Source organism: Meriones unguiculatus, chromosome 20 (assembly GCF_030254825.1).
Source record: "Meriones unguiculatus strain TT.TT164.6M chromosome 20, Bangor_MerUng_6.1, whole genome shotgun sequence".
NCBI lineage: Eukaryota > Metazoa > Chordata > Mammalia > Rodentia > Muridae > Meriones > Meriones unguiculatus.
This window is the reverse complement of record NC_083367.1, coordinates 11,945,688-11,958,151: the sequence shown is the minus strand read 5'-3', so window position 1 is coordinate 11,958,151 and position 12,464 is coordinate 11,945,688. Positions and strand designations below refer to the sequence as shown.

At 46.2% G+C, this 12,464-nt stretch overlaps 1 protein-coding gene across 4 annotated transcripts in view; it reads right to left on the bottom strand.

Annotated features, from left to right (window-relative positions):
• Positions 1–12,464, bottom strand: part of Bach2 (BTB domain and CNC homolog 2) — a 337,625-nt gene that overhangs the window by 16,196 nt on the left and 308,965 nt on the right. For all 4 annotated transcript variants that reach the window (XM_021650826.2, XM_060373441.1, XM_060373444.1 and 1 more), the window contains one exon: positions 4,144–5,730. In XM_021650826.2, coding sequence (XP_021506501.1) covers positions 4,144–5,730 — 1,587 coding nt within the window. The remainder of the gene's footprint in view (positions 1–4,143; positions 5,731–12,464) is intronic.

Below are 12,464 nucleotides of genomic sequence, written 5' to 3'. Positions count from 1 at the left end.
AACCTTTTGGGAACTTAGTAGGGCATGCGCCACTTGGAGAATTATTGTGACTTTCGTGCAATTTTCAAAATCTAGAAACGAATTTGTAAGCATAAGGTAAGTCATGTCATATCCAGTTATCTGCCTTGAGATTTGGTTGTCTCTTATGGCCTACTTGGAAGAAAATACCTAAGCCTCACCTAATAGCAATCTGGGCAGAATCCAAGATAGATTCTTGTTTTTTTTTTTTTTTTTTTTTTAAATCAGGGAAGACATACAAAGACAGTATTGACAGTAACAGGAAAAGGGGATTCTTCCTAGCCTAAAAATGGAGGGACTACAGAAAAGGTATATCTGCCTTGGAAAATGGCTTGGTAGTTCCTTCAGAAGGCCACATACAGATGCAGCAATTCCACTCAGAGACACGTAAGAAATGGACTGGAAGCCTGTCTTCAAAACCTTGTATGCAAATGCTCACAGCACCATTCTTCAAAATATCCAGAAAGCGGAACCAACCAAAATTCCCTCAGGCAACAATGGGCCAATAAAATGTGTCATGACTTAACAAAATGTATCAGCAATTGGAAGGGTGGAGCTCTGATATAACAAGATATACTGGGTGGGTGTATCAAACTTTGAGAACGCTGCTATTCTCAGTGAAAAAAGCCAAATACCATTTATACAAAATGCCTGGGGTGGAAAAAGAAGCTTTAAGAGGATCTGCTAGTGGGGACTGCACCTCTCCTAAAGAAAACGTGCTAGAGCCACAGGCTTGTTGCACAGCACTATGAAAATATTCAAAACACGGAAATTTCCATCCTAATGACGTGAATGGTATGGCATTTTTATTTCATTTAAAATTTGTTATTTGTTTTTTATGTGTATAGTTGTTTTGCTTGCTTATACGTCTAGTCTGTGTGCCATGTATGTGCAGTGCTTCCAGGGGCCAGGGTCACTGAGGCCGTGAGCCACCGTGTGTGAGGGAGCTGGGAGTTTAATCTGGGTCCTCTGAGTCAGCAGCAGGACTTGTAACTGTGGAGCCAACTCTCTCTACTCATTTAAGCTTTTTCAAAGCTAGAGAAAAGTGGAAAAGGATGGGCGAAGTCTGTGTTTGCATGAGCTAGGAGAGTTATTTAGCAGTGATCGGCTTTGCAGAAGGTAAGTATGTTCATGTCTCTCTGTGCAGAGACGCTGCAGCGCGGCTGGTGGCTGGTTGGGTGAGGAGCCCCAGGCTTTGTTTCAGACTCGGTTGTCTCTTGTGGCCTACTTGGAAGAAAACACCTACAGCCCACCTAACAGCGATCTGGCGGAATCCAAGATAGATGCTAGATGCTGGGTTTTTTTTTTTTTTAATGGATCAGTTCAAGAAAACAAGTTAAAACTCACGGGAATTCAGTGTACTTTAGGGGCAGAATGTCTGCCCAGGCCAAGTAACTCCTGAAACAAGTCACTGACTCCCAGAGGCGCCATCACGCTGAGGGCCTGGGTGGTTCTGGGAAATAAGTTTCTCTATGTGGGTGGGGGGAAGCAATCTCATCTTGGCTATTGTCCTCCTGCCCAACACAAGCTACCAAGGGGGGCAGAGTGTGACTCATGAAATGGCAGTGAGTTTTGGCAAATGTATTTTTTACTGCTTATGAAAGTATAACAGGCTTGTTTTGAAAAGTAAAAGTGAAAAAAAAGAAAGAAAAGTAAAAATAAAAATTAAGTGCAAGAGTATTTTAAGGGGAGAGTGGCCCTGTTTGTGGCTGTTTCACAGGTTGGGTGAATCCTCCCCCTACTGTGTCACATTTTCAGTTCTAAGGCAGAGAGTGGCAGAGCCCAATCAGAAAAACCAGACCAAACCAAACCATGCAACAACTACCCACTCCTGTGGATGTCACTGGGTATCTGCAACATAATTTCTTGGGCTAAATGTAGGCCTCTTTTCCAGAGACACCAAACACTTGGAGGCATCTCTCCTTCCTCCACCAGCCCTTGGTGAGGTCACCTGTGGGATGGGGCTGACTCAATGACTAGCTTTCTGCACGAGACGCCCTTAAGAACAGTTCTAGGGATCAAAAGCAAACCTCAGGAGGGCTGTCAGGAGAAAGAATGCAAGAGGAGAGAACAAGGCTATCCTTGGTTTTAGAAGTCTCACTCCCCTCGAGGTAGGGACAGGGCCACATGTCTGGGGCATTGGTGGCAACCCAACTTCAGCTGACAGGGTAAGACAGGAACAGGAACACTTCCCATGCAGATTTCCATCATCCTTTCTATTTCTTACATTCTTCAGTGTTTTTTCTGTCTTTCTCTATGTCTGCCAGACAGTAACAGGAAAGCGGGGACTAGGCACACTAGCAGAGAAGAGGAAGTGAGTCCAGGGTGTGTCTGCAGCTAGCTCAAGGCAGGTTTGGAGCCCATTTTCAGCGCCTTGAAGTTAAAGCTCACGTGCTTTCTGCCCACAGGTCTTGTGAACGCTGAATAAACTGCACACGGCTCTCTGTGACTGCCTCACCTCTCCGTGTTTCACGGCATTTCTGCCATCTGATAGAGTTAATCTTTGCTCAATAAGGGGCTGATAGCTAGGAAAAGCAGATAAGGACTACAATGGCTGTCTTTAGCTTGTCATTCAACAAGACAGTGCAGTGGCTGCCGGGTCACGACCTAGACATGCTTAGGTTTGTCTAGGGAACATTCAAATCACTAGGGAACTAGGGAGCTCTGGGACTCCATTCTTCTTTTTTGTAGTCACGTGAGTCTTGCTTCTAATGTAGCCAGTGCCGCCCAGCTTCCACTCCCAGAAACAGTGACATAGATGAAGCCTTTATATACTTTTTTTTTTTTAAATCTTTTACAAAGCACAATCCTTTCAGGCTGTACAAAAACATGACCTGCCAAATAAATGACTTAACATTTGTGGGACCCTGGGGAACAAACGTGACACAGTTATGCATGCTGACTAGGGCACATTCCTCAGAAACCCCACATCTAGATGGACGCTAAGCATTCTGTTCACTGCCGTGTGACAGATACGGGGCCACCTTGGAATCTGCTGTAGACAAGAAATACTTACAAGGTGCCAGAAAAGCACCTGTTTGTGAGGCCCTGTTTAGTTCTGATTAATCCTTTTGAAAGAATGCCTTCATTTTCCTTCCTATTGAAGGGGCAAAGAGCAAACACGAGAGCATTCATCCAAAGTAAGCGGGAGAGAGGGGAGCGATGGCAGTGGAGGGGAGGGAGGAGACGTGCCTGAACAGCTTACAGGCATTGCCTCTAGCTGGCCTCTGCTCATTGAGCATTGGCATCCGGGGCAGAGGTCAAGTGCCAAGATTGCAGTGGTTAATTCTGAACCACACTGAAGCACTCTGCCTCCAAGGAAGAAAAAGCCGGTCCATTGACTGTCACCCTTAAACTTGACACAAACTTGACACACATGGTGGCTTGTCTTATGCCAACTTCACACACAAATTAGACCTATCTGGAAGGAAAGAATCTTTTTCCTTCCTTCCTTCCTTCCTTCCTTCCTTCCTTCCTTCCTTCCTTCCTTCCTTCCTTCCTTCCTTCCTTCCCCCTATCCCCAAGACAGGGTTTCTCTGTGTAGCCCTGGCTGTCGTAAAACTCACTTTGTAGACCAGGCTGGCCAGTAACTCAGAGATCTGCCTACCTCTGCCTCCCGAGTGCTGGGATCAAAGGTGTACGCCACCATGCCCGACTCAGGAAGAAGGGAGTCTTAATTGAGAAAATGCCTCCATAATCTCTGGTTGTACAGCATTTTCCTAATTAGTGATTGATGGGGGAGGGCCCAGCCCACTGTAGGCAGTACTATCCCTGGGCTGGTGGCCCTGGGTTCTATAAGACAGCAGGCTGAGCAAGCCATGAGGAGCAAGCCAGAAAGCAGCACCCCCCACGGCCTCTGCATCAGCTCCTGCCTCCAGGTTCCTGCCTGTTTGAATCCTTGTCCCAACTTCCTTTGGTGGTGAACAGCAAAGTGATGAAGCGCAAGCTGAATAAACCCCTTCCTCCCCAATTTGCTTTTTGGTCATGGTGTTTCATCACAGCCTTAGAAACTCTGACAAGACAACACAGAAGAACAATCTGAGGGCAGTGTTTGGGGACAGGGAAAAAATCGGGTAAAGGACTGAGAGAGCAGGTCATATGCTTGAACTTATGTGGGTTCCCTACCTCCTGGCCCCTGTCCTGCACAGGACACGACTCACTGTCTGCTTCCGAGAATGATCCAGACTCGTCACTGGAATTGGTTCCGTAAGACTGCTCACATTTAATTTGGGGTCGGACTTGGTTGTACATTCCATCTCCCATCAGGCCTGGCTCCTGATGTTCTGTGGCAAGGAATCTGGCTCCCTGGGAACAGGGTGAGGAGGAGAACTCACAGAGAGGGAGGCTGCAGGGGGAGCCCCCGCTCCCATCCTCTGCATAGGAGTAGGAGGAGCAGGAGCTGGAGGTCCTAGTTCTGGTCTCTAGTGGAGGTGAGCGGGGACAGACTTTGATTGGCACCGGGCAGCTGGTGTTGGGCCGTATCCTTCCTGGCAAGTGGTCGGCCATCAGTCCACTGTGGGAGTAGGCCTGGGAGCTGGGCAGGGACTGGCCAGCTCCCACCCATAGGCTTTTTGGCACCGGCTCGGAGAGGTCTTTGTCCAAACTGCTCACCCCAGAGTACGGATGCACTGGAGTGCTCGCTTGGTCACACGTGCTAGAGGAGAAGATGACACTCCTCCGGTCCAGCTCTCCCTCCTGCTTACAGAGAGCCTCCGGCCCAGGCCCCCTGAGTGGCGACCCCATCGTGAAGTTGGACGCATCTTTCTGGCCCACGTGGGGCTGTCCATAATTCCCTGTGAAAGGGGTGTAATCAGTTTTAAGGTCACCCTGAGAGATCCCCTTGTTAAAAGGGCATGCTGAACTCCTGACAAAGTGCTGCTGAGATGTACTGGGCAGGCCAGACGACTCTGCGCCTTTTGTTAGACTGAACAGAGACCGGAGACAGGAAGGCGAGGACACACTCCTGGATCTGTCCAGGCAGGTGGCTCCAGTAGGGGTGCTGGGGGTAGGGGCAGGGCTGGGCTGTTTTCGGTCCATCTCGACATCCCCTGGTCTGTCTTTGATGTCAGCTTCATCTCCGGAAAGGCAGAGTGTGATGCTCTCCTCCTCAGTCTCTTCGTTGGGTGGCTCACTTTTAATCTGTCCCACGGGGAGCCCCGGTTTGAGGCTACTGCCAGGACTGTCTGCACTGAATGTGCTTGCAAACCCTGAGGTACTGTGAGAGGGTGCACTGTAGACATTCTTGGTACATGCAAGCTGGTACTTCTTATATCTAGGGTACTGTGTCAATGCATTCTTTTCTGAGTGTTCCTTGGTGTCTGCGGGGATCTCAGACTCAGGTAGCAGGGCTTCTTCCTTCTCTGCTACTGGGATGGTAGTAGCATCAAAGCTGACGGGGTCTGGAAGCATCTGGCCTGTGGGGCAAGCCATCCGAGCCGTCTCTGAGTCCATTGTGTCTTCCTCCTCCTCTTCTTCCGCAGAGTTCCCATGGTGCTCTTCAGGGCGCTGGCACACACTGTCTTTTCTGCACACGAACAGGCCATCCTCACTGTTCAGGAGCTGGGTCTGCAGGAAGCGGAAGCAGGAGTCCTCCAGATTGTGCATGCGCAGGAACTCAGCACAGCGGATGACCTCTCGGATGTTCTCCCTGCTGAGTAACAGCTTGGCCGTGTAGGCAAACTGTAGCAGTGGCCCAAAGCCCCTGGCCGTGACCTGCAGAACAAACAGGGAGATTGCCAATGTTACCATCAGCACTGCTATTGTCCTGAATTTCTCAACCAAAGCAAGATAATCAGACAGTGCTAATGCCCTAGAATAAAAACTGTAAAGGAGCAGTTAATCTCGTACGGGGTCAGCGAGGCTTCTGCTTCCAATAATTAGTGCCTGTCTCGTGCCTGCCACCTCTGTACTTCATGGGGCCAGCAGAATTGAGACTCACCGGGTCAACTGGCAAAGCAAGATGACAAAGGGTTCACTGTTTACACTAATGAAATATCCTGGCAACAATGCACAGAACAATGGGAAGCCTATTAATTTCTGTCCCAGTCAGTCCTGTCGAGAGCCATTCTACACAAGAGGCTGTGACTCTCTTTGCAGCTTTCTCTGAAGCCAGAGAAAGCATTATCATTTTCTTGTCAACCATTAAAATGTCAGGATGGCCCTGTCAAAACTCAGCGTCTGTGGGGTTTTAAAAACAGTTTTTCCGTACAATGTTAAAAGAAACACTGAAAAATCCCTGTTTTGCTCGCTCTTCACAGCTTCTACTTGGGATTTTATTCTTCCTCCCACCACCAAGACAGAGTTTCTCTGGGTAGCCCTGGCTGTCTTGGAATTTGCTGTCCTCAAACTCACAGAGATCTGCCTGTCTCTGCCTCCCAAATGCTGGGATCAAAGGTGAGCGCCACTATGCCTGGTCCTACTTGGGATTTTTAACCATCATGTCATACCTGATCTTACAACGACACCAAAGATGATGACAACGGTTAGCAAGAAGTTAACTCCTTGTTCAAAAGGAGTCGGGTGGGGTGTACCGATCCGCACAGCCTGGCTGTCATTTTAACGGCTGTAGCCTTCACGTAGCGAAGGATGTGAGTACCCCTTCCTTAATTCTTAGCAGCAGCTTTTTTTTTTAGATTGTGTCTAAAATCTTCTGTGACTAAGCCTACTGTCTTTGTGGCTTCTCCACTGTATTTTACAGATATGTGAATATGTGGTACTTAATGGACAGCCACATACAAGTGTACATGGACACACAATGATTTAGACAATTAACAGTATGTTGCTTGTGGCTAACTGCCTTTCTAATTTTGTTTTAAAGATAGAAACATCTAAACCCCGGGGCTCAGGGTGGGCTTCCTTACCCTGCATATAATATTTGATATCCTGTAGATCCTTATAAATACTGCTGCTGATCCTGGGGTTGGGGGGAAGGAAGGCAGATCTAAAAATCATGTGAACACATGAAACAAGAGCAGCAAGTCATGGGTGCTTGCTGAAGCTACAGCAGCAGTGATCAAAGGTTGCTTTGGGAGAGGGGGTACAGAGAAAGCCAGAGTGACAAGCTGACTGGCTGTCTTCTGCATGTCCTGTAGCACTCAGAGCCCAAGCTCATTAAAAGACCTGTTTCCACTGTACAGGATTCAACTCATTGTGTCCTCTGAACTCTTGTAACCAGAGAGGGGGAAGGTCTTGGATTCTCCAGGGACCCTGTCTTACACCACAGGCTTTCTGGTCAGGAAGAATAGTCAGGCATACACTGAATGGGAGTTCAATATTGATATTGTGGAAGTACTTAACACAAATCCAAATAAAATAATCTGGCAGAAAATGAGCTCACAGAAATTCAGCCATCAGCAATAAGCTGATTTGGAATAAGACATGGATGCAGGAAATCCTATATATAAGGAGGAATTAAATAAAAGGCAAGAAAGGGTGAAGTTAAATTGTTACTGTTTTCAGATGACATTTTAAAAAAAGATTTATTTATTTATACAGTATTCTGCCTGCACGTGCAGCTGCATGCCAGAAGAGGGCACCAGGTCTCATTATAGATGGTTGTGAGCCACCATGTGGTTGCTGGGAATTGAACTTAGGACCTTTGGAAGAACAGGCAGTGTTCTTAACCTCTGAGCCATCTCTCCAGCCCAAGTAACTGTGAAGATTCCACCATTTATGATCATAAACTGAAAGTAAAGTTATTAGACATAAAACAACATACACAAGCCAGCAACATTTCTATGTACTTGCAGTGAATTTTCTTAAACAGAAGTCTCACTTACAATAGCTACACAAAACACTTAGGAATAAATCTAAGCAATGACATAAGATTTCTACAGTGAAAACTATAAAACACTGAAGAAAGAAATTGGAGCTACATAGACAAAAATAGGGATATCCCAGATAAGTGGGGTGGGAGAATTAATATTGTTAAACCATTCATATTATCCAAGCAAATCTACATTCCAATGCAACCCATAATCAAATGTGAATGATATTTATAAAGTAAAAAAAAAAACCTTCTAATTTTGGGGCATGAGCCTTATAGTTCTAGCTACTTGCAAAGCTGAGAAAGGAGGGTTGTTTGAAATTAGATAGAGGTAAGCAATACTCTTATTCTCTCTGTCTGTCTGTTTTGAGATGGGAGGTCTCACTATATAGTCCAGGCTGTCTTTAAATTATTAATTCTCTTGCTTTTGTCTTCCATGTTCTAGAATTATGTAAGTATGTCACCAGACTTGGCTTGGTTCTACCTGTTTTTTTTTTAGAAGTATTTTTTATTAGTTCTTTGAGAATTTCACATGATGTATTGTGATCATATTCACCTTCTCCTGCTAGACCAGTGATTGTCAACTTTCCTAATGTTGCAACCCTTTCATACAGCTCCTTGTGGGGTCATGTGGTGACCCCAACCATAACATGATTTCATTGCTACTTCACAGCAGTAATTTTGCTACTGTAATAAATAGTAATGTAAATATCTGACATGCAGGATGTCTGCTACGTGACCTCAAAGGGGTTGTGACCCCAGGTTTGGAACCCTGTCCTAGATCCTCCCATACTACCTTCCCACCCTCTCCATTTCTTGTTCTTAAAACAAAACAACCCCCCTCACATCCCTCCCCCCCAAATCCCACCAAGTCCTTGATGTAGAGCCTGCTAGGAAGTGTGTTTGACCTAGCAGTGAGCACACCATTATAGAAATGTGGTTCTCCTCTGAGTAGCTATCAAACGCCAGTCCTCCGCTGGGGGGCGGGAAGGAGGGCTTTGTGGCCACCTCCCACTTCCAGGCTTGGAATTTGTCTGGTTTGGGCTTGCACATATTTTGTAACGCTGATATAAAGGCTGTGAGTTCATATGTGCGACTGTCCTCTCGTGTCTGGGAAACGCTGCTTCCTTGAAGCCATTCACCCTGTGGGGCTTGTAGACTCTTTCCAACCCCTTTTACACGAAGATCCTTAGGTCCTGGAGGGAGGGGCATCGTACAGAGGTCCCATTTATGGCTCAGAACTCTGAGGTCTCTCATTTTTTGCATGTTGACCAGTTGTGTGTCTCTGTATTCATCACCATCTATTGCAAGAAGCTTCTGTGATGAGAGTTGAGAGATGCACTGACCTACGGGCATGGCTGTAAGTTATTTGGGGTCATTTTTAATGTTATCTTCACTTGGTAGATCTTCCTCTAGGTCTGTGACATGTCTAGCCACAGGTTCTTGTTTCATTCACGGTGCCAGGTTTTATTCACGGTGCCAGTTCCACCTCATGCAGAGGGTCTTAAATACATCCAAAAAGTGGCTAGTTTTTTCTATAATGTTTGTGTCACTATTGTACTAGTGGGCCTAACTTGCCAGGCAGGTCATTATTGTAGCTCTCAGTGTTCACAGTTAGGTGAGACTGACGATGAATTTTCCTGTAGTGTACCTAGCATCTTGCAGCGCCATGAAAGCTAGCTAGTACTGATCAAACTTCCATGTTAATGACTCAAGTAAGTGGTGTCAGCAGCAGTAGAGTCTACCATCAAGTTCTGGGTGGTAATCAAGAGCAATGAGAATAGTTATTAATGTTTGGGTAACAACTCAAAAGTGGTAACTCATTCCTAGGGTTTGTACCTGCCAGCATGTGGTATCTAGCTGGAGTATTGTTTTCCTGTTATAGGGTGTTTGGGTTGGTCCTTTGTCAACTTGCCATAAGCTAGCATTATCTAGGGAAAGGAAACATCAGTTAAAGAGATGCTTCTATCCCGGCCCCAGGGAGGCAGAGGCAGGCAGCTCTGTGGGTTCGGAGAGAGGCAGGTGGGTCTCTGTGAGTTTGAGGCCAGCCTAGTCTACAAAGCAAGCACATATGTCTGGGGCAGGGAGCGCATTTGAAGGCTGATCAGATGAAGCAGGCGGTGTGAGGATGGCTTGCCAGGAAGGTTGTGTACTCCTCAAAGTCTTCTACCCACAGCCCTGAAAGCACGGAGACCTACATCTTCAGATGCATCACAGGACCCTTGCCACTGCAGGAAGTAGGAAGAGGAAGGTATGGCGGCCATGCTTCTGGACCAGGCTGCTGACCACTCCTGTGGGATATGTTTTACTAGCAGAGCCCTTCTCAAGATAGCAGCACTAGTGAGTGCTCCCTTTCTACCTCCACAGCACAACGCTCTGCTCTGCAGGACAGGACAGAGGGTGTCTTGGCCTAGGCATAGCTGCTATCTCTGTGGTCTGGGTTGTTTATCACTAATATCTGTCTTGACTGTTTTGTCCCTCATACCTGCTTCACTTATATTTTCTTTTTTTGAGACAGGGTTTCTTTGCGTAATAGCCTTGGCTGTCCTGGAACTCATTTTGTAGACCAGGCTGGCCTTGAGCTGGTCAAACTTTGTCTTTATTGATTCTCCTCTCCTACTCTCTTTCCCCTGCTCCTCCACTTGTACCCTTCTTTTCTGTCACCTGTGTTCTATTACCATCTTATCTTCCCTGAGCTCTTCTTCCCTTCATGATCCCATTCATGTTTTCATGATCTGCTCTACTCCTCACATATATACCCACACATAAACTAATTAAAATAAAGAATGTGCATATTAGCGAGCATGTGGTATTTGCATTTCTGAATCTGGGTTACCTCATTTACTATAGCAATTTCCAGTTCTATCCATTTTCCTGTAATTTTCATTTTGCTTATGGCTGTATAACATCCCACTGTGTATATATAGCACCTTTTTATCCAGTCACCTGTCCGTGGTCATCTAAGCTGGTTCTTTTCATTGCTGTGACTGGTGAAGCAATGAACATGGACGTGGTAGGATATACAATGACAGAACACACTGTTTTTTAGGAAAATGCACAACAATGGTAGTTCTATTTTTTCGGGTTTTGAAGAGGTGTTCGTCTGGACTTCCACAGTGGCTGCACACGATTACACTTCCACAGCCTCACCAACATTTGTTGTCATTTGTGACATCTGTTCATAATTGTCTGAAGTTAATACTTGTTACATTTTTCTCCCCAGTACATTGTGCTGTACAAGTACAAAACCAGAGGCTGTATGTGTTAGACTAATTAACCTTGCTGCTAGGATGAATTTATTAAGCCTCATAATTTCAGTAAAGCTTGTGATCATTTTAGTATAATTTAGTCAAAGTGTAGTGGCTTTAATGAAAATGGCTCCCAGAGGCTCATGTATTTGAATGCTTGGTCCCTAAATGGCAGAACTATTTTGGGAAGGATTAGGAGGTGTGGCCTTGTTAGAGGTGGTATGTCACTGGGCTTTAGGTTTCAAAAGCCCTCACCAGGCCATTTCTTTCTTTCCATCTCCTCCCTCTCTCTTCTTGCTTCTAACTTGTGGATCAGGATGTCGGCTCTCAGCTACTTGCAGAGCACATGCCTTCCTGCCTGTCTGCCATCATGCACCCTGCCATGGCGATCTTGGACTTGACCTCTGAAACTGTAAGCAAAGCTTTACAGTGCTTTCTTTTATCAGTTTCTTTAGTTGTGGTGTCTCTTCACAGAACAGAAAAAGAACTAAGACAGAAGTTGGTGAAACAGACTGGGCTATTGCTGTGATAGGCCTGGCCTTGCTGTTTTGGGGAATGTTTGAGATTCTGGGGCTCTGGACTAGAAAAGAATTTAAATGCTGTCCGTGGGGCTTAATGGGTTACCCCGGAAGGAGCTTGGAAGAGACCCATGTGGGTTGTTGAGGCCCAGCTCAAGAGGTTTCCGAGGAGGAGAGGATCAGCAACTGGGCTGGACTATTCTTGAAGTACTCTGACAAAGAATGTGGCTGCTTTTTCGCCCTTGTCCTAAGACTTTGCCTGAGGCTAAATATAAGAGTTTTGGATTAATGGTGTGGCAGAAGAGACGTCAAGACAGCCTATGACTACCGATCCACATTGTTATTACTGGTCACTCTTCTGTAGCTCTACAATGAAAAAGAATAAGCAGTAAGTAAAATATACAGTTTGAGGCTAAAAAATCCACTCGGGAATAAATGTAATGTTAGAGTCACGTCCTGTGCTCAAAGAGACGAGAAACTTAAAGAAAAGCCTGGTGCTAAGTGGAATAAAGGGAGTGGCGAGCCCCTCACCCAGCTAATCCTGCGACCTGTGAGAGGAAAAGGCCCAAGCGATTTCCTCCACCTGAAAGGAAACCGTTAGAGAAACCTTATGCAGATAGAATTTAAAAGGGGGTCAGATTCTAGCCCAAGCAGGCAGCAGAATTTGGTAGCACTGGCCATGATGTTCTGGATTCAGAGTCAGGAAGGATACAGGAGTGATGGAGTTGTGGAATCTTCCTTAGAAGTCAAGGGAAGCCACTGAGGTCAGGTTTGTCTGGGGGGGTGGTCCCTGCCTGGAGGCCTGGAGAGAACACTGCATGAACCTGTAAAAGTGAAGCCTGGATTGTGCTGGAAACTCCAAGATGCTGCCGATGCTGGGGCTATGGATACTGGCCATGGAGAGCTGATGACAGG